This window comes from Canis lupus, chromosome 30 (assembly GCF_011100685.1).
Source record: "Canis lupus familiaris isolate Mischka breed German Shepherd chromosome 30, alternate assembly UU_Cfam_GSD_1.0, whole genome shotgun sequence".
Classification (NCBI taxonomy): domain Eukaryota; kingdom Metazoa; phylum Chordata; class Mammalia; order Carnivora; family Canidae; genus Canis; species Canis lupus.
This window is the reverse complement of record NC_049251.1, coordinates 35,581,218-35,603,663: the sequence shown is the minus strand read 5'-3', so window position 1 is coordinate 35,603,663 and position 22,446 is coordinate 35,581,218. Positions and strand designations below refer to the sequence as shown.

General features: G+C 42.1%; 1 protein-coding gene and 1 long non-coding RNA gene across 3 annotated transcripts in view; one reads left to right on the top strand and one right to left on the bottom strand.

Annotated features, from left to right (window-relative positions):
* Positions 1-22,446, bottom strand: part of THSD4 (thrombospondin type 1 domain containing 4) — a 566,261-nt gene that overhangs the window by 192,612 nt on the left and 351,203 nt on the right. The window contains exon 1 of one of the 2 annotated variants that reach the window (XM_038580864.1): positions 8,844-9,505. The exons of the other annotated variant lie outside the window; for it this stretch is intronic. Within the exon in view, the coding sequence (XP_038436792.1) occupies positions 8,844-8,915 (72 nt within the window). The 5' untranslated portion in view covers positions 8,916-9,505. Of the gene's footprint in view, positions 1-8,843; positions 9,506-22,446 lie in introns of those variants that run through there. 2 annotated transcript variants of the gene reach the window in all.
* On the top strand, positions 6,357-19,797 carry LOC102155082. Its single transcript, XR_005381843.1, has 5 exons — positions 6,357-6,730; positions 8,855-9,099; positions 13,125-13,180; positions 15,562-15,720; positions 16,597-19,797. It is a non-coding gene; the product is annotated as an uncharacterized LOC102155082 (long non-coding RNA).

Below are 22,446 nucleotides of genomic sequence, written 5' to 3'. Positions count from 1 at the left end.
ACTGCCTCTGAAGGTCCTCACCAGAGCAACAAGAATCGTTTTTTTTTTTTTTTTAAGAGGTATAAGAACTAGAAAACAGAAAAACTCAAAATGGTCATTATTCATAGATGATATATGATTATGAACTTAGAAATCATAAAAGTTCCTGCAGAGAATTGATTTAAATCAATAAGTGAATTTAGTAAATTGCTTGAACATAAGATCACTTGTGTTTCTAAGCATTAGCAAAACAAAAAATTAACTTAAAAATATAAACATATTTTGGGAAACACATTGGAGGTTCCTCAAAAAATTAAAAATAGAGCTACCCTGCGGCCCAGGAATTGCATTACTAGGTATTTACCCCAAAGATACAAATGTAGTGATCTGAAGGGGCACCTGCACCCTATTGTCTATAGTGTACACAGTGTACAGTGTACACAGTAGCTAAACCATGGAAAGAGCTCAGATATCCATTGAAAGATGAATAGATAAAGAAGATGTGGTATATGTACACATGGAATATTTCTCACCAGTCAAAAATGAAATCTTACCATTTGCAATGATGTGGATGGAATTAGAGGGTATTATGCTAAGTGAAATAAGTCAATCAGAGAAAGACAATTATAGTTTCACTCATATGAGTAATTTAGGAAACAAAGCAGAGGATCATAGGGGAAGGGAAGGAAAAATAAAATAAGATGAAATAAGAGAGGAAAACAAACCATAAGAGACTCTTAATCATAGGAAACAAACTGAGGGTTGCTAGAGGGGAGGGGGGAGGGGGGGGATGAGGTAACTGGGTGATGGGCATGTGATATAATGAGCACTGGATGTTCTAAACAACTGTTGAATCACTGAACTCTACCTCTGAAACTAATAATACACTATATGTTAATTGAGTTTAAATAAAATAAAATTTAATTAAAAAATAAACAATTTATAGTAGCAAATGATAACAAGATAGCTAGGAATATTTCTAATATTAAATATGTGAAAGACCTTTATAGAGAAAAGTGTAAAATTTCACTGAAAGCTTCAAAGGAAATCTAAATAAACATAAATCTTATAGTATATTCATGGATTGAAAGGCTCAATATTGGAATATTAGCACTCTCACACTAATCTATAGATTCAATACAATTCTGATAAAAACTCCTAAAGGATTTTTCAAGGGAAACTGATAAGGTAAAGTCCAAATTTCACAAAGAAGAGCAAATATCTAAAAAACATCTAACAATAAATATACTGAATGAGACTAAGTAGAGAGATTTCAATAAATGGTCTCGCAACAATTGACTACCAGTATAGGGAAAAAATGAAATTAGGTCCATTATTCACATTATCCACACATTATTCATGCAAAAAAAATCAGTGCTAAGTGTATCAGAGACATAAACGTGAAAAGCAGACTTCAATAATTTTATAAATGAATATAGAATAATATCTCTTTAAGCTTGGGATCAGTAATTTCTTAAGTAAGACATAGGAAATGTTAACATAAAGTAACTGTTAAATTCAAACACACTGAAACTGAGGATTTCTGTTTATCAATAGATACTTCAAAATTTTAAATTCAAGGCACAAAACGGAAAATAATACATGGAATAACAAAGGGTTCATATTCAAAATTTATATTATGGAACTAAATCAGTAGTGAAAAAGTGATGAACCACATCCAAAATCAGGAACTAGACATGAACAGGCATCCCAGGGGAGAAGAAACATGAATAGTTTGCATACTTATAAATATCACACGACAGCAATGGTTGCTAATCAGAGAGATGTCAACCAACACGTATTAATAATATGTTATATCAAATGTATCAACAAAAACTAATCTGTGATGATGCTAACTATTGACAAGGAGATAGGTAATTGAGAACACTTTATCAGGGCTAGTGGAAGTGAAATCTGAGATAAGCACTTTAGAAATCACATTATCCTGTGGAATTAAATAAATACATACTCTGTGACCCACTAATTCAAACCCTAGGTATACACCCTAAAGGAATCTTTGCACATACATGGGAATAGACATGTTCCAAATGGCTCACAGCAGCATCGTTTATAAGAGAAAACAAGCCAACCTATGAAGAACCCAAATATCTATCAACAGGAGAAAAGACAGTTTATCACAGAGAATGCTACATAGCAGTAAAAATGAATGAATGCCATATGCATCCTTGTGTTGAATAAACAATCAAGTTAGATAAAGGAAAACAAGATACTATGTTTATACAAATCAAAACCAAATAAAATCAAACAATATATTCTTTAGAGATACATATATATGTGATAAAATTATTTTTTAAAAAAGGCAAGGAAATGACAACCATCTCTCTGGGAGAGAAAAGAGGACAAACTTGTGCACTAGCATACAGTATTGGGCATGTTTTATTTCTTTAGCTGGGTGGTAGGCTCACAGGTGCTTTCCTTATTACTTTGTTTCATAACTTGCTTATATATTACATATATTTTCCTATATATGTTAAATATTAAACTTTTCTTTTAGACATAGAAGAGAAAGTAAAACAGGTACTCAAAAACCACCTCTTCACAAAGAGGCTGGCTTCATGACTGAGTTCAACAGACCTTCAAGAAAGGGCTAATTCTTCCATTATTTAAACTGTTTCAAAACACACAAAAAGATGAGAAGCCTTTGAATTTATTTTATAAAATTAGCAAGACCCCTCTTCTAGCACAGTAAAAGAGGGGCCATGAACAAAGAGTACTCATTTACAAAAACCCAAAATTCAAAATAAAATATTCATTAATCAAATCTGATAGTGAATTTAACGAAAAAATCACCATGAATAAGATAGTTCCAAGAATGCAAAGAGAGCCCAACATTAAGAAATGTACTAACGGAGTTTGCTTTTTAAGTAGATTAAAGGAGAATACCACATCAGCACTTTGGGAAGGCAACCACTGAGTGATCAAACTGAACATTCTGATAAAAACTCAGAAATTGTAGATAAAATTGATGTACCTAAAACATCTGGCGGGCATCACACTTAGTGATGACATATTAGAAGCTTTCCCATTTAAGTCTGGAGGATGAGAATGTTCACTTTCATTGCTCTGATTTAACACTGTGCACTGGAAGTCTTAGCAATTGAGGAAGGCAAGAAGTAAAAACAAGAAGTACCAGGTATCAGAAAAGAAGCAGAATTGTCATTATTTGCCGGTTGTAGGCATATACATGCATGCACATATGCACACACCATTGTGCTCATAAATGTGTAGGAATGGTTCCAGAAAAACAAATGCCAAGTTGTTAACAATGCGGGGGGCTGGGGGTGGTACTGGGAGGAAGGATTGGGAAGCAAGTGAGGGTAAAGAGGAACCTTTCACTTTTTATTCTTTGCATCTCTTGAATTTGTTTCTGTAACAATGGCTTTCCTAATTTAGAAGAAAAACAATTCATGGACATAGTAGACCCGAGGCTCAAACTCAGGTCTCGCATTATCGAATTAGTTCCACATAGTTGGTTTTTCATTTTAGATATCGGAAAGCAGAAGAAAGTTTGAGCCACTGAGAATTATGCACAAAGAATCAGTCATGAAGGGCATTACACTGATCCTTCATTTCTATTTGCCACAAATAACACCCCAAAGACTAAAATCATGGCTGGCTTAAGGCTGCCACTGCTTACAAAGCAACTCCACGTTCATTATTTAATTTATCTTAATCCTTAAAAAACAATTTCAATGACATATGACGATGAAAATGTCCCACAACAGTAACCTAAGTGGCATGTCATAAAAGATAAAATTAACCTTAAGACTGTAGATATGTAATTTCTGGAACTTTCAAAAGCACAGAGGAAAATTCCAACCCTACGGATCTAGGGACAAAACCTCTCCTGCCACATCCCCTCACAACGTATGCTTCTGTAATCTGCACCAAGCATTGTTTCCAGAATATGTCATGTTCTTTCTTATTTCTGGGGCTCTATAGATGTGTTCCCTCTGTCTGGAATGTCCTCCCTCCCTCTTTTTCCACTTAAAATGCCTACCCATCTGTGAAGAAAAGAGTTAACACAGCAGACCTGAGTGCTCTCCTTTAAAAAGACCTGCTAACGAGGTTGGCCATTGACTGGTGTCTGGGAATGGATTTGGGGAGGTTTCCCACCAGCCTCAGAACTGGTAACGTGGCTCACTGGGCCTACACCGTACTAACAATAGGTTTATGCTGAACACCCTGCTCACCTTCTGGGAATCTGTAGAGCTGGTCCACGGCAGGCAGAGGGTGCCCAGGTGGCCAGCCCCCAATAAAAACAGTAGGTGCTGAGTCTCTAACAAGCGTCCCTGGTTGACAACATTTCACACGTGTTGTCACAACTCATCCCTAGGGGAATCAAGTGTGCCCTGCATGACTCCACGGAGAGGACCCTTGGAATGTTGCACCTGCTTTCCCCCAGACTTCCCCCATGCACCTTGCTCTGTATCCTCTTGCTATAATAAATCACGGCTGTGGGTGCAACTATATGCTGGGTTCTCAGCTGAATCACTATGAATCACTGAACCCAGGGATTATCTTGAAGACCCCTGATACACAACCCTTCAAGTCTCAGTTCAAATATGACACTGTTCGTGGAGTTTCTCTTCACTTTGTTACGCAGATTTCATTGCTTCTTTGCCCCTCTGCCTCTGCTCTTGCAATTAGAGAAAATTTCTTACTGTACGATCATGAACTGTTTGCACCCCGTGCCCTTTTTAAATTGTAAACGCATCAGAGGCAAGACCTTCTCTTTTCACCTTCCTTTCCCGAGCACCTAGGTGGCACACCTTGGCAGCATCTGCAATAGTAACCATGGTAGGAGCCAGTAAGCGCTGTTTAGTATGTGCCCGACACACCGAGCTAGGAGCTCTACACATACTATCACATTTGATCCTTCTGACCACCTCTTAAAGTAGCTACTATTATTATCCTCGTTTTTTTTAAAATAAAAAAAAACACAGGGGTTGTAAGTAGGTGTTAAATGAATGAATGAACCAACTGAAGAACATCATCCTAGCCTTTAAGGAATCTCTTTGCCACACAGCACTCTAGTGAAGTGCACACAAGTTGATAAAGGAATCACTTCACCTCAACGTGCACTAGGAGCTTCGCTGGGGGTGTTCTCCATTACATCACAGATTATATGCACTACTAAGAGATTTTTTTATTAGATTGTGTATTTTATTATTATTATTTTTTATTTTTCACCAGCTGAGACTTACTGTACACAATTTGAAAGGTACACAGGTGTATGGTGCAATGGAAGTCTCTCAACTGCCCTCCACTCCCTGCCACCCCCTTCCCTACCCTTTCCCATATATCCTTCCAGAGAGGATGGACAAGTACGTTCACGCCTTTTACACAGGGAGTAGCATTTTGTACGTGTTGTTCTGCAACTTGCTCTTACCTAACAACATACCCTGGTGGTCATTTCCTATCAGCACATGCAGAACTACATCATTCATTTTGAACACCTGCTTAGTGTCCCTCATCGAGGGACACTTAGGTTTTTGCAACATCTAAATCTGAAAAATAGTTCAGAGGGCACTTCGCACATTGGGAATAGATGTACATGAATAAAGTATCAGAAATGGAAAAGTTGGGTCGAAGAGCCATTTATTATGTATTTTTGACGTAAAAATTGATTTTTTAAAGTTTTCATTTAAATTCCAGTCACAACACACAGTGCAATATTAGTTTCAGGTGTACAATACAGTGATTCCACACTTCCATACAACACTGAGTGCTTGTTGCAACAAAAATTGAGATACTACTCACATACCATAAACTGTGTTTTTAAAAAAGATACGATCCAGTGCTTTTTAGTACAGTCACAAAAGACACCCTGTGCCTATCATATTTATTTTTAATTTTAATTTAAGTTTGATAGGTTTCTGCCAAATTGCTTCAAGATTAAGATAAACATCTTTTTGATCCACTTCTAGAACTGTTTCAGTTTCTAAGCTGCCTCTCCCCCCCTCCCCCATAACAGTATCCCATCGGTCTTCTCCTAGGAGGTAAGTCCAAATTCAGGGAAGGAAAGTGCACACTTACACTCCCACAGACCATTGGGCTGCATACTGCAGGGGAGCTGGATCCTGGCGTGTTTCACGCACTGGCGAAGGCACCAGAAGTCCAGCCTGACTTTACAGTCCTTTACATTCTTCAGGGGGTGCATGCAATCTCCACAAGTGAACACCACTGCTCTCCTAATTTTGACAAGGCCAAAGGCTTTCTGGTGACCTCAATGTTCTTACGAGGTCATGAGAACCTAATGCTCCTGCAACCGGAAAATCAAGGAAGGAACAGTCCTTCTCTATGTTTGCTCTCAAACCCGTACACCGACACCACGCCAACTTGTTTGCTCTCCAACCCATGCACCAACGCCATCCCAAGCTGTTTGTCCTTGGTTCACAGTTACAGGTGCCTAGGGCGCCAAATAAGGCGTGCTTGGAATAACACCCCCTCCTCCCACCACCTGCCGGCCCCTGCTTATCTGGAAGGACTTCACACCCTCGAAAACCCGACTCTGAGCTTCCACAGAGTTTGCTGCATGGCTTCCAGCCCCCTGCTGAGCCACAGCCAGCTAGCTAAGCGACGCGAGGTGCACAACGCTCTCTTCCCCCCTCTTTCCCGTGTGTTTTTATGAACATCCAAAGGGAAGATAATTAAAACCTGCAAGGAAACCGGCTGGCAGCGAAAAAGAAAATCTTGGTGACTTGGGGACGACGCCACATGTTTATGGGTGAGTTTTGCAAGTAACAGGGCTATAAAAAAAGAGGCTCTTGTAAATAAATGCCACATTCTTCAAAGCTCTATATAAACTACATTCTTTTTAAGGAGGGAGGGGGAGCCACTAGCACACTCACGTTCCTTCCTCATCATTTCATTTCCAGCCAGGGGAAAGGAATCCTAATTGTACAATTTCCTAGGAGCGCAGTCGTCGTGGGGCCAAGGCTCTGCGGTGACGTGTGCACGCACATGTGCACACACTCGCACACTCAGACGCAGGAAAGCAAGAAAAGAGGGTAAGGCACACGAGGGTCTGTACTTAGGGTAGCAGAGCAGAACAAAGGAGCAGGAGAGCGGGCATCTCGTCCCCTCTGCTGGCGTTTTCTGGCTACTTAGCACTCACACTTGAACCCAGAGGACAGGAGTGGTGCCTTCCTCTCCTGAGAGCCGAGTGCTGGCTGAACCGCATCAAGACCTGGTGAGCCGGTGTAGTTGCCTTTCATTTTTCATCCGCTTTGCTGATTGTAAAGAGAAACAGGGCCACTCGCCTCTCTGCATGTGACACCAGGCTTGAGGCACACGCATTCCAGAGTGGCCTTCCCCGGGAGCCAGCTGTGCGCAGGTAACTGAAGCCTGCCCTTAGCCTTGCTGTTAATAAGAGTAATTGGCACGCCACTGAGGGGCTGCTGGAGCGCTGCAATTTGCTCTGCACGGGGGTCTCCCCATCCCATATGCGCACGCAGCGGTGATAGAAATATTTTCCATATGAGCTCTCCTCTCACATGCTTAAGTGCTCCAGGCTGAGTTAGGCTGGCCCATTTGTCATTACTCCACACAGTAAAAAATCAACAGGCAAGTTGCGAACCCCGGCTACAACTAGAGGGCAATGGTCTGCTTTCAGCCTTCCAGCATCACAAACCCATTCAGTTCCTCCAGTTCCCATTCAAGCCCCCGACCCCCCCCCCCCCCGGCCCCCTCCACAGGCCCGGAGAATATCTGCAGAGCGGGGGACACGGGTAACTAATGCGCTAAGAGCCTGAAACAAATGACCCGTTGCTGCGCGCCTCTGAGCCACATGCCTGGGTTGAACCCACATCGAGCCCTGCAGCCCGGCTTTGGGAGCGCTCTTGCTTCCACTTGCGGGGCAGGGAAAGTCATTACATTAAGCTCTCAGAGCTGGCTCCGTCCTGACAATGCTAACAAAAGGCAAAGCCGTGATGTGGCCCCTGGCCTCTTGAGGAGATAGACTTTTCAGTTGGCTTGAAAAGAGGAAGATGGATTCCTGGAAAGAGACTGTCCTTTTCATTCATTACTCTGGCATCAGTCTTTGGAGATCTTTCATCAGAATAACGAGTAAAAGGAGCGGATAAGGCAAATTTGTTGCAGCCTGTGCAGGTGAGGGTGGATACACCTAAGTGCTTACCTCTCCAGGCCACGGGGTATCCCCACCCTTTCCAATCTCTTTGCCTGCATCAAGGGCTGGCTCCCAGTGCATCTATGATGTTCAAAAACGTATCCAGCAAACATAGGAGCTAAACTCATAAGAATAAATCATCCTGGCAGGCCTTAAACATGCCTCCCTGCCTTAATAGATCTGGGCATGTTCCTCACCCTGCCATGTATCACTAGCCCTCCCCAAACCTATGATACAAAGTTAAACACAGATTTTTTTCCAAGCACATCAAAGCGAAAGGCAGGAAAATGTGATGCAAAAGCGGTAAAGAAAAGCCATTTCCTCTAGCACGCATATCCCTTCTGCAACCCTGAAGAAAAATTCTCAAAAGGTAACAGTCCCTATCGGAATCTGACATGCACATTTTTTTTCCCCCTGCGACGGCCGAAGGAGAAACGTGCACGCTCCAGCATCTGTCACCAAGGCCATGCCCACTCCCCAGGGTGGCGACTGTACAGACAACCCCAGACTGAAAGTTTAGAAAATACGGGATTCTTCAGGAAGAAAAGAAGTCTTTCTGTAAGAAAAGGCAAAGCAAGCCTAAAAACGCAACATAAAGCATTCCTCTTTGTACACCATAAAAACCCGGTCCCTGATCCCTCCTGGTAGATAGAGAAGGAAATAGAGTGCTGACAAAAATACAACTTCTGACAAGATATTTTATTTGGCTTACCTCTCCCCCAGGTCTTGCTAACACTGCTGTTTGAACGTGGAGCAATGCTAATATCAGGTAGCTGACAAACATTATTACCCCAAGTTAGAACTACCCTAGAGGAGGATGCCGCTGCCAAGTGCTAACAGCTAGCAGATGCACTTGTGTCTCGGGCTTCCAGCCCCGGAGTTCCGCTAGGCACCGCGCTGGCTGCCTCTGCTCTCCCTCACTGTACTACCCGGAGCTCCGAGCTCAGCCTCTGCTCTGGAGAAAACTGGTAAGCTGATCTCTTCATGTAATAACTTCTCCCGGCTGGGGGAGGGGACAGGAGCCAGCTGGGAGCTGGGGGGCTGCCTTCAACAGAGAGCAGAAAGGGGAGGGACAGAAATGATCAATGTGGAGTTCTGCATCTGGTCTCATTCATGAAAAGGGCTCCAAGGAAAGCGCTCCGCAGGCAGGGGAAGACCCCTGCTTCATCAGGAGGCAGTGAAGCGCAGCAGGGTGAGCTCGGGGCTGGGAGCTGGGAGACCTGGGGCCTTCCCAGGCCAGGATCCGCTGCTGACAAGCTGCCTGCCTGGGTATGGTGCCAACCCATGGTCTTCTCGCTGGGACAGTCGAGGGTCAGATACCGCCTTCTGTGTTCCCGTTTGAGTTCTGACTTGAAGGCTGTAGGAATCTAGGCAGTCAGAGGCTGTGTTATGGAGCACAGCCTCAAAGGGGAAAGAAGTCACAAGGGTGCTGTGTTTATGCACTGACCATACAGGCATGAGTGGATGGGAACTGAAGGAGCCACTCTGTCCCCCTCCCACTGCCTCCCTGGGTCACTGGGCCTGATCAGGAGCTCAAGGAATTCCTGCAGATGATGTATAAATAGATGATAAGGTGGGAGCAAGTGAAGCCCAGGTCTTAGAGGGCACTGGCACAGTGCACTGAAAAGCAGGGTGGTTTTCAAGAAATACCTCTGGGTAGAATCAGTTGATCATCAACGTGGGGCTTAGGCACATAGGGAGCACAAGAGCAGGCTGGGGAGTGGGTCTTGCAAGAGCCTACAGTCTGTTTGAGATGTACCCTAAGTGGCCCTTCTTATATGAAGTAGCAGGGCTCACTGTATACAATGGATGGAGAACCCACCAAGTATTAGATTCTGCTTAGGATGGGCTCAGGAAAGCATTCTGAGGCCAAGGAGAGGAGGCCTTCATGATGCAGTGGAATGGCCTGGGCCCTGGAACCAGGGGGACGTCCAACCCCAGGTCTACCACTAACTCTCTGTGGGTCTGGGGGAGGGTACTTAACTCCAGTGAGCCCCAGCTGCCCCACCTGTGAAATGGGGAAAGGCCATCTGATGGTCTGGATGACCGTCAAGGAAGTCACCAAGGCACAAAACTTGGCATAGTTCCTGACACACAGGAAGTCGGCTTTCTCTCTGATTTGAAATAAAAATCGACACTCAGTTCCAGAGAGGAAATTAATAAACACTTGAAAAGCCTCAGGTTGTGGGCATTCTTCTTGAATTAATTAGGAAGCCTTAAAGCAACCTGTAGTTTGTAACCATCTCAGAATGTTTATTATCACCAGTCACGTGACAATTAACTAGTGGGGTGTTTTGGGGGGTGGGGTTGGGTGAAGGGACTTAAAATCCTTTTTTCCAAGGCTAGAAGAGACAGCAAGTTGGAGATAGTATCTCCAGTTAGAGAAAGGAAGGACAGTTTCTTCTCTTCCCCCTCCTCCGCTACTACCTCCTCCTTGTTCATTATCATTATTATTACTGTTTAGCCTTGGGTCTACCCCGCTAGCTGGCCAAAGGGACCCTGTCATCTCTCCAGAAATGCAGGCATTGTCTAAGAAAGCCGAAGTTCTCGAAATACCAGGAGGTCTTGTCCGGTCCAGAGTTTGGAAACTTTCTCTGTAAAGGGTCAGAAAGTAAATATCTTTGGTCTTGCAGACCCTATGGTTTCTGCGGCAACTATTCAACCCTGCTGTTGTTGCACACAAGCCACCAGAGGCAAAACATACCCTAAAGTGGGTCTGTGTTTCAAAAGACCTTTATTTACAGAAATAGGCAGCAGGCCAGATCGGGCTGTGGTTTGCCAGCCCCTGGTATAGACAACTTCCCAATCGTCCTTCAACCCACTGCAATCTGACTTTTGACCTCTGCTCTCCTATAAGGGCTCTGAAATGTCTCTGATGACCCCTATGTCATAAAATGCAGAGGCCAACTCGAGGGGCTTATCTTGTTTGACTTCTCGGCAGCATTAACCACATCCTCGATTTTTTAATATTATGGTAAAATACGCACATCATAAAATTTTACCACCTTCCAAATTTTTAAGTGACATTAAGTACATCCAGAGTTATACAACCATCACCACCACTCATTTCCAGATCTTTTCCATCATCTCAAGCAGAAAGTCTGCATTCATTAAGCATTAACTACCCGCTTCTCCCTGCCCCCAACCACTGGTCCTCTCTGCGACTTTCCATCTCTATGCATTTGCTTACTCTACGTTCCTTATCGTACAATATCTGTCCTTTACTGTCTGACTCATTCCACTTAGCATAATGTTTTCAGGGTTCATTCATGTCAGTACTTCCCCTCTTCCAGGCTGAGTAATATTCCATTGTGTGTGTTTACTACATTTTGTTTATCCATTCATTTCTTGATGAACACATGGAGTGGTTCCACTTTTTGGCTCTTGCGAATAATGCTGCTATGAACATGGGTGTGCAAGGACCTGTGTGAGTCCCTGCCTTTCGTTCTTTGGGGGCATATACCAAGGAGGGGAATTGCTGTATCATATGGTAATTCTATGTTTGCCTCTTTGAGGAACACCCAGCTGTTTCCCACAATGGGTGTGTCATATTACATTCCCACCAGCAGTGCATGAAAGTTCCAATTTCTCTATATCCTTTCTAATGCTTATAATTTTCCACTTTTTTGCTAATAGCCATCTTAAGCGGTATGAAGTACATGTGCTCCTTTTTGAACCACTCTCTTTCCTTCGCTTCCAGGCCACCACTCTCTCTCTTTCCTTTGCCTCCAATTAGCCAACATTCTTTGAACACCAAGAGCCCAGCATTATTCTAGGAACTTTACATACCGTATGTCACATAATCCTGACAACAGCCTTATTAGATTAAATAGCTTGTTCTATGTCACACAACAGGTAGGTGGCAGAGCCAATATTCTGGCCCTGGCAGCCTGCTTCTAGGACCTAGCTCTTAATGACTACATTGTGCTGTCACCACTTCTCTGGACATGCTCCAGTCCCCTTGCTACCTCCTGGGCCTATCCCCTAAATGGTTGTACTCTATGCCCTCTCCTCTCCTTGGGTCACGTCACCCTCTCACTGGCCTAAATGAAGAGGCCATGGCTCTTTACATGCCAATGGGTCCCCACAGCAGTCTACAGCCAGGTCTCCCCTCCCCAACCTGCCAGCCCATATATCCAGTGGCCTAATGCATACTTGATCTCTCAAATGTACTCCAAATTCAACAAGTCTAAGACTAAACTGTTTCCTTGACACATGATCTTCCTGTTATCTCCATCTCAGTGAATGACATCATTACCCATCTAATTCCCAGAGGTTGCAAACTGTGTGTTATCTTGAGCCCCCCTACTGCCTTCACTTGCTTATCTAAGCCATCACCTGGTCTGATTGAGTTTTCATCTAGAGATTTCTCCAACCTGCCCATGGCCTCAGACTCCTGTTGCCCCTGCTCCCCATCCAGGCCTCCATCATCTGTTCTTGACTTTTTGTAGCACGACCCTGTTCTTTTTCTTTTTAAAAAAGATTTTAATTATTTATTCATGAGAGTCACAGGGAGAGAGGCAGAGACACAGGCAGAGGGAGAAGCAGGCTCCCTGTGGGGAGCCTGATGTGGGGCTCCATCCCTGGACCCGGGATCATGCCCTGAGCCAAAGGCAGACACTCAACCACTGAGCCCCAGGTGTCCCTGTCACACAACCTCGTAAGCTGTTGCTCTGGTCTTTCCCCTTGCAGCCTTCTTCCTCCCTGCAACCACTGGCATTCTTCTGAAATGTGAATCTAATCAGGTCACTCCTCTGATTTTTTTTAAACTTTTTATTTTGAAATAATTTTATATTTATTATTAGAGTAGTTGCAAAGAAGGCCCAAAATGTCATGGTTTATCTTCACCCGGCTCCTAATGAATGTTAACATCTTAGATAGCTATGGTACATTTATGCAGACTAGGACACTAACACTGGTCCAATATTAACTAACATAAGGGCTTTACTCATATTTTCCCAGTTTTCCCCCAAATGTCCTTTTTCTGTTGCAGGACCCAATCCAGGATGCCACGCTGCATTGAGTCAACATGTCTCCTTAGTCTAGGAGGTAACAGTTTTTCACCCTTTGTTCTTTATGACCTTGATACTTTTGAAGAGCTGGTCAGGAATTTCGTGGAATGTCCCTCAGTTTGGTTTTACTTGGTGTTTTCTCATGATTAGACTGAAGTTATGGGTTTGGGGGGGGAAGAATACTGTACAGATGAAGTACCCTTCTCATCGTATTGTCAGGGGTCCCCTATATGAACATGATATTACGGTGATGTTAACCTTGATCACTGGGTTAACATCACCCCAGTGTCTGCCAGGGTTACTCACTGTGAAGTTATTATTTTTCCTTTTCTATACCCTATTCATTAGAAGTGAGTCACTAAGTCCAGTGGAATTAAACTCTACTTCCTAGAGGGCAGTATCAAAGCACATTTGGACAGATGTTAAAACCATCACAATAATTAATATATATTTTGGGAGAGATAAACTGTGAGGCTATGCAAATATCCCATTTCTTGAAGTTTTGCCCACCAATTTAAATATTCATCAGTAGGGGCACTTGGGTGGCTCAGTCGGTTAAACATCTGCCTCATCAGCTCAGCTCATGATCTCGGGGTCCTGGGATGGAGCCTGGCATTGGGCTCCCTGTTTAGCAGGGAGCTTCTCCTTCTTACTCTGCCCCTCCCCCTGGCTTTGGTGCTCTTTAGCTTTCAAATAAACAAAATCTTAAAAAAAAAATAAAGTATTCATCAGTAGCTCTTACCTGCAGCTATTATTATTGTAATGTTTTGCATGGTGATTTTATGTTTCCCTCATGCCTTCTACAGATGAATCAGAATTCATCATTTTGGAAGATTTGTTCCTCCTCCCAACATTATTTATTAATTCAATCATTTATTTATTCTTCCCTGCTTCTTAAAATCTTTTGATGGCTCAAGGAAGAAATCCAAGCTCCTTAATATGACACTTACAAGACTGCTTGCAACTCGGTCTCTTCCTGCCCTTCCAGTCTCCATACCCTCTCTTCTGTTCACCCACACTCCACTCTCCAGACATTTCGACATAAGAGAAATTTTCCTTAACTGCCACGTGGCCTTGTGCCCTGGGTCTTTGTGCTTCATGCTTGCCCCTTTCTCTAGAATGTCATTCCCCATCCTCACTGGGTTAGCTCCATCACTCTTTGTCTCCTTGAAAACTCAGCTCAAATTGTTTGTAAGCTCCAAATACTGGAAACCACTTAAATGTTCATCAGTAAAGACTGAATGAGTAATTTGCGACGTCCATAAGATTGGCTACTCTATAGCAATAAAATAACTAAAGAAAGAAAGAAAAAAAATGAGTTTGCTTCCTAGGTAATGATATGAAGCATCTCCATGATCAATTATTAAGCAAGAAAAGTAGGATGCACAATGATGTGATTATTGTCCTATTATTTGCACATGTATGTTTACAATTGCTCATACACATATCTATTCTCTGTGGAAGAACACACTAGGGACTAGCAAAAATTAGCTGCTTCCAGGGAGGGGAAGTCAGCAGCTTCAGGGCAGAAATGGGAGGGAAACTGGTTACAATATAGTCATTTAGTCACGCGTGACTATCCAGCACTTGAAATGTGGCTGTTCCAAATTGTGACATATTATATTTTTTATAAAGAATTTACTTATTTATTTAAGAGACAGAGTGGGAGGGAAAGAGAGCACAAGCTGGGGGAGTGGCAGGGGGAGAGGGAGAAGCAGACAGGGAGCCTGCCTCAGGGCTTGATGCCAGGACCCTGAGATCATAACTTGAGCCAAAGGCAGCTGCTTAACCAACTGAGCCACCGAGATGTCGGTGTGACAACAATTGACAACAATTGTGATGTGTTACACGTAAAATATACTTTGTACCCATTCAAAGACTGTGCAAAAGAAGAATGTCAATTATCTCATTATTAGTTTTTGCCTGATTAGATGATGAAAAGACAATTTTATATATATTGGATTAGGTAAAATATAGTATTAAAATTAATTTTACTTGTTTTACTTCTAAAAATGTGGCTACTAGGAAGATTTTTAAACTACATCGTATCTTCTCTTGGATAGCATTTCTATAACCTTTTCACACTTACTGAATTGTCAAACATGTGAATGAACTCCTAGTCCAAAAGTAAATAAAAATGAAGTAACTGTAATAATCACAGATAATGATATAAATAAGTAAATGCACAAATCCCCCTCCCCCAATGATCTGCTCAAATGTCACCTTTTCTGGGAGTTCTGCTTTGCTGGGCTCCCTGCCAAGCTGAGGGCAGCGCCCCTGGCCTTTGTCCTCTAGCATCTTCTGATAACCTTCAACACTATATTTGTCCTAATGCACGTAATTGTTATCTAATGTATCTGCCTTCCTCAACAGAGCAAGGCCTTGATGACAGGAGATGTGTCTTTTTGTGTTCCCTAGACGCTGCACACAGCCAGCCTTATTCAGTCTGCTGAATAGGGAATGGATACAAAGGACGGTCCAATGGGAAACTCTCCTCAGCTTGTGACAGGAGGCCTTCCGATGGTGCGTCTTAGAAACGCATCAGAGAGGAAAATGAAAAGGAGAAATTCTCAGAAGGTATATCTCTCAAGGAAACACAGATAATTTCCAACCTAACTTTTGGGTGACCTAGATAGGGAGAATATAAGTGAATGGAGGACACCTAAGTATCAAAAAAGCAGGAAACAAATGTTTTCCTAAAGCCACACATTTCAGGTAAAGTATAATCATGTGCTTCCGTCTTAATAACAACAACAAAAGAGTAAACCCATAGCAAATGGCACCTCTAAGGCTATTTTATTTCCCTTAAAAAAATGTCTGGCTTTTTATGGAGGAAGAAGTGAGATGCAGGCCCCTCCACAGACTCTCCACAGAGGTATATGGTGAAGCTGTTAAAACTATCTTTATTTCCATAAATATGCTTACATTGTGTGGAATAGGTGGGAAAAGTCTCTGTCAAGAAGTTACCTATGGGTCTGGGAGCAGGAGCAGGTGTTAGTAATGAACTCTCCCCTTTGTGTGGACCAAGGAGCCATTAACTAGCCAAGGGAGTGGGAAATGAGGAAAGCCAAGAGGAGTTTCTGGTCTCACTGCCCTTGAACATCAGGAAAGTCATGAAAGCCTACAGCAAAGGGAGGCACCGCATCTTGTCCTTTCTCTGGTTTCTCCCTGCAAGGGGCCAAAGCCTGGCTGCATAGGCACCTGTCACCAACAGGGCAGCTGTGCATTTAGGCTGAGCACCCTCTGGGTCGCTGAAAGGAGGGCTATGTTCCCTGCATCGGCTTTGAAGTAGTGCCAGGAACTGGGCCAGAGACTGTCAGCGAGGTGCTCACAAAAAGCCCCCAGGGCAGGCTCATCTGAAGTCTGAGAGCACACTGGGGAGTTAATTCAGAGAAGGCATCAGGACCATTCTCATGTTGACCGTATTTTTTATTTCATGTCTTCACTCCACAGCAGAAGTTCTCAAATCTCGAGGTCCCGGGATCAGTATCATCAAAGAACTTATGAGAAGTGCAAATACTTACCGAATTGGTAGCAGCTGCAGGGGCCTGGATCTGTGCTGTAAAAAGCCCTACAGATTGCCACTAAAGTTTGAGACTGCTCCAAGCAGCAGTTCTCTGTCTAGTAACCCTTAATTCAAATTGTATAATTTAAAAATATTATTTTATAAAAACATGTTTCCTTAGCAAATGCAACTATTAGATATTAAAACACAGTCTAGAGCTGTAATAGTTAAAACAGTGGCAAATACTTCCAGAGCAGGAAACAAAGATTATTTCCAAAACCAAACATGGAAAGGATTTAATGCACAGCCAACAAGTTGTTTCAAGTCAGCAGGGAAAGGATGACAAAGGCTGAGAATACTGCTAACCATTTGGCAAGCAAATAAAGGTGTTTTCCTGGTTTATAGCATATGTCAAAAATAAATGGCAGGTATATTCAGGATTTTAATGCAAACAATAGAAGTATAAAAATCAATGCAAGAAAATGGGCCAACATTTCTATATGCTCAGAGCCAGGAAGGACGTTTAAGCATGGCTATGGCAAGTGAAGAAATCATAAAGGAAAGGATTTATACACATTTTTAGGATCCTGTAAATTAAAAATAGAGTAAGTGAAGTTAAAAGTCAAAGACACAGTAGAAAATGTATTGATCTTGTTTACTTGCTAAGATATTAGTACCTCATTCCTATCCTTATAGACCTTACTGGAAGGTGCAGGAGGCCAACATGAATGATATCCAAAATGTAAATCTGAAATTGCAACATAGAAAAGGGCTGAAGAGGAAAGATGTGTGGGGAGCTAGAGGCCTGTCCTCATTAGGCAAAAGTGGGAAAAAATGGAGTAGGTAGGAAAAGTCTCAAAAAATCCTATTCCATTTTTTGATGCAAAGCAAACTCACAATAAAACCAATTGCAATAGCAGCAAATGGCTTTCATGAGGACCTGAGCAGAAGCAGGTGCGTGTGGGTGGAGAGAGTAAGCAAGTGGGGGCACCCCACAGGATTAGGCTGAAGGCCAAGAGGGGGCCGTGACAAAGAGTTTTGTCCTTTTCTTATTGAGAATCAATTTGAAGGACAAGAGGCAGCAGATACATGATTAGATTTGCAATTTGAAAGGTCACTCTGTCACGGAGAAATGAGTGAAGAGGGGCAAGATTGGAAGCTGGGAGACCAGGTATAAGAGTAAGGCTGTGGGCCGGATGAATAGGAAGATGATGGAAAGAAGTGAATAATTTCAATGACAATTTACAATACATATAATGGAAAAGGGTTTATGCCCATCATATATTTAAAAAAAAACCCATATGTCAGATAAAGATTATTTTAATAGTGAAAGGCTGGAAGCACTGTAAATACACAATGGTATATTCAAAAAGTGAAATTTTATCCAATCATTTAAAATGACCATGTCATATATTAGTGGATATGGACACATTTTAATATTATATTGTTTTAAGAGGAAATATACCACAAAATGGAAGGAGAATCTTTTCAGCAAATGGTGCTGGGATAACTGGATACCCACATGCAAAATAATGAAGTTGGACCCTCACCTAACATCAGGCACAAAAATTAATTCAAAATGGATCACAGATTGTGGTAGGCAGAATGATGAATATATTACGCTACATGGCAAAGGGGAGTTAAGAGAGCAGAGGGAATTAAGGTGGCTAATTAGGTGGTTTTAAAAGAGGGAGAGTATCAGGATACTCGGTGGGTCCAGTGTAATCCCAAGGGTCTTGAAATGTGGAAGGGTGAGAAAGAAGAGGAAGTTGGAGTGATTCGATATGAGAAGAACTCAGTGTGCCATTGCTGGCTTGGAAGATGAAAGGGAGCTGTGAGCCAAAAGAGGTGGGCAGCTCTAGAACATGGAAGAGACAAGAAGGCAGGCATTCTTCCCTACAGACTCCACAAGGAATGCAGCCTTATTGACATTTTGATTTTAGCCTAGTGAAACCCATTTCAGACTTTTGACTTCCAGAGCTGTAAGAAAATCAGTTTGTGTTAGGTTACTGACCCAGATAACTAAGTGGGAGCTAAAACTATAAAATCCTTAGAAGAAAACATCAGAGTAATTTAATGACCTTGGGTCATGATGGTTTCCTAGATATGACACCAAAAGCACAAGCGTCAAAGGGAAAAAAAATGGGACTTCATCAAAATTGAAGACTACCATCCTGCTAGTGATATCATCAAGAAAATGAAAAGACAACCCACAAAATAGGAGAAAATATTCACAAATCATGTCTGTTAAAGGACTTGTATCCAGAATATATACAAAATTCTTACAAAGTAATAATAAAAAGATTATCCAGTTAAAAATAGGCAAAGGACTTGAATACACATTTCTCCAAAGAGGATACACAAATGACCAATAAGCACATGAAAAGATGCTCGACATCATTAGTCGTTAGGGAAATGAAAATCGAAACCACAATAAAACCGTTTCATATCCACTAATCAAAAATACAGATAATAAAAGATATTGGTGAGAATATGCAGAACTTGGAATCCTCAAGCACTACTGGTCGTAATGTAAAATGGGGCAGCCACTGTGGACAACGGTTGGGCACCTGCAACATAAAGTTTAATGTTAAGTACCACGTGACCCAGAAATTCTGATCCTATGTATAGATCTAAGAAAAATAAAAACATAGGCCTACACATGAACTTGAACATGGATGTTCATAGCAGCAATACTAGTAACAGCCAAAAAGTGGAAACAACTGAAGTGCCCATCACATGATGCATGGGTAAATAAATTGTGGTATACCCATACAATGGAATATTATTTGGCAATGAAGAGAAATCATGGCCCTTGAAAATATTATGCTCAGTGAAAGAAAGTCACAAAAGACTACTTACTAAAGACCACTTATTATCCACATAAATGAAATGTCCTGGAGATGCAAATTTATAGAGACAGAGAGTAGAATGGTAGTTTCCTAGGTCCGAGAAGCGTGATGAGGTTTGGGGAGGGCCTATGAATGGGTACAGGATTTCTCTTTAGAGGGATGAAAAATCTCTGAAAATTAGATTGTGGCAATGGCTGCATTAACTCTGAATATACTAAAAATATGGTATTGTACACTTTTAATGGGTGAATGGTATATGTGAAATTATTTCTTAATAAAGTTGCTTTTTAAAAAGTAGGCCAGGGTGCCTGGGTACTGGGTGGCTCAATTGGTTAAGCATCTGACTCTTGGTTTTAGCTCAGTTCATGATCTCAGAGTTGTGAGATTGAGGCCCATGTCCAGGCTCCATGCTCAGTGTGGAGTCTGCTTGTCCTGCTCCCTTTGCTCCTCCTCATGCTCTCTATCTCGCTCTCTCCCACCCTCTCTCTCTCTCAAATAAATAAATAAAATCTTAAAATTTTTTTAAATAAAAAAATAAAAACTAGGTCATTACTCAGCCATCAAAAGAAAGAAATCTTGGGACACCTTGGTGGCTCAGCAGTTGAGTGTCTGTCTTTGGCTCAGGTCATGATCCCAGGGGACCCGGGATGGAGTCTCACATCAGGCTCCTCGCAGGGAGCCTGCTTCTCCCTCTGCCTGTGTCTCTGCCTCTTTCTGTGTGTCTCTCATGAATAAATAAATAAAATCTTTTAAAAAAGTAAAAGAATGAAATCTTCCATTTGCAATGATGTGGATGGAAAGAAAAATACCATATGATTTCATTCATATGTGGAATTTAAGAAGCAAATGAACAGAAGGGAAGGGAAGGAAATATAGAAGTAAGATGAAAACAGAAAGGGAGACCAATCATAAGAGACTCTTAACTCTAGGAAACAAACAGGGTTGCTGGAGGGGAAGCGGGTGAGGGATGGGGTAACTGGGTGATGGGCATTAAGGAGGGCATGTGATGTAATGAGCCTGAAGTGTTATATGCAACTGATGAATCACTAAATTCTACACCTGAAACTAATAATACACTATATGTTAACCAGAATTAAAAAAGAAGTAGGCCATAATATGACATCCTTAATATAATTCTATTTTGGGTTAAACAGGGTGATTTATCACATTCTGTTTCTTAAAATTTTAGTTATGCTTAAGAAAATTGGGTTATCCTTTTTCTACCATGAGCAGCAGAAAAAGAAATACAGTAAGAAAACCAAAATTATTTTCCTTTGGAAGAAATGGTGAATATAACAATAAAAACAAGAAAGCCCGTGAACAGTCAAGCTCACAAATGAAGATACACAAATACAGTATGAAAATGGAATGGGAACAACAATTCATCATCAGTGGTAAACCAAGAATTACAAAACCAAATAACCTGATGCCAGGTTCACACAATACCCTGGGAAATAACTTCAGTGAGTGGCAAACAGCTGTCATGGGCAGAGGTGTAGGGGAGTGGATAGGCTGACACAGGGTGGGTGAGAATGAAAATCAGAACAGGTGCCCCCAAGGCTGGGCCCCTCCAGCTTTGATGTGAACATGAAGCACCTGGCTGGCCACCTCAGTGAAGAGCCACCCAGGTTACCTCTTACCCTGGGTCTCCCTTCCTCCTTCGGGTCCCCCCCACCAGCCCCCGTTATCTTTTCCCTCTCTTTCCTCTCTCCCTCCTCCCAGCACAGGAGCTGCGCTGGCAGGCAGAGCCGCAAGGCCGTACTGTGGCTGGGAGTCATGACTTCTGTCAGCCTCAGAGTGCTAGAACAGCAGTGATCTTGGCATGGGCTCCAATGGGCCCCCGAGCCACTGAAAGAGCCGTTCTGATGGCTTGCAACCTGCCCTGCCAGAGCATTCCCTAGCTTGCAGACCGAGCTGATTCATTTTTGAGCAGTAATTTCTACAAGGGGTGTTTTATTTTCTCCTCCCCATAGAAAAAAGATTTTGAAGACAACTTGTAGGTGTAGTCAGTAAAACGCAGCAAGAAGTCAGTAGAAACCGTAAAAGTAGATAGCACAACTCAGAGCACTGCCCTGTAGTTCCAACTGGTGTTGGGGTAAGCGGCCAAGGGGCTACTTTACAAGTCTCTGAGTGTGAAAATTCACGTTCCTAAGCGTAATTCCAAAGCAAAATCCAATAAACCAAATCATTAAGAAAGAGGTCACGGTTTCAATAGTTAGTGTGCGTATTATTTAATATTTATTGTGCCAGGCGTTAGGCTGGGAGGTAGACATGATCCTCATTTAATCCTCAAATCCTGTGGATTACATATCCCCTCATTTTATGATTGATGAAGCTGAAGACTGGGAAAAGTAAAACTATTTTCAGTATATTTGGTTTAAGAAAACACGGATGTATATAGGACGCTTTAGAAAAATTTTAGTTTTCTCATTTCCGAATTTCTAATAATTTAGAAAACATAATTATCTTTATTTCTTTTGTCTTTATTGAGTTCCCCCTCCCAGCCCAGCACCTGGCATCAGGAGTGTTTAATCTAATTTAAAACAGAATAAACGCAGCTAATCACTAACTTTGGCAGCTGAAACCATTAGGCAAAAAAAATCGAATAGACTTCTTGTTGATGGAGAACTTTGTTCCATAGTTCATATGATCAATATACACAGCCTATTTTGAATGGATAGACCAGGTAGGTAGTTTTTAAGCAATTATGAAATTTGTTCTCCCCCCAGTAACAAAATACAAAATGGTGCGCTCATGTTCAGAAGAATGTCAAAGGTCATCAGAAAGGAAGGTTTTAAAAATTTACCTCGTTTCATGAAGATTACTAGTTAAAATAATGCTGGCTGTTGTGACAGATAAACCTTGAGGTTTTAATGGCTTAGTACACAGACAGTTCCTTTCTTGTTTGGGTGAAGTCCAGATGGTGAAGCAGGTGGTGCTCTGCTC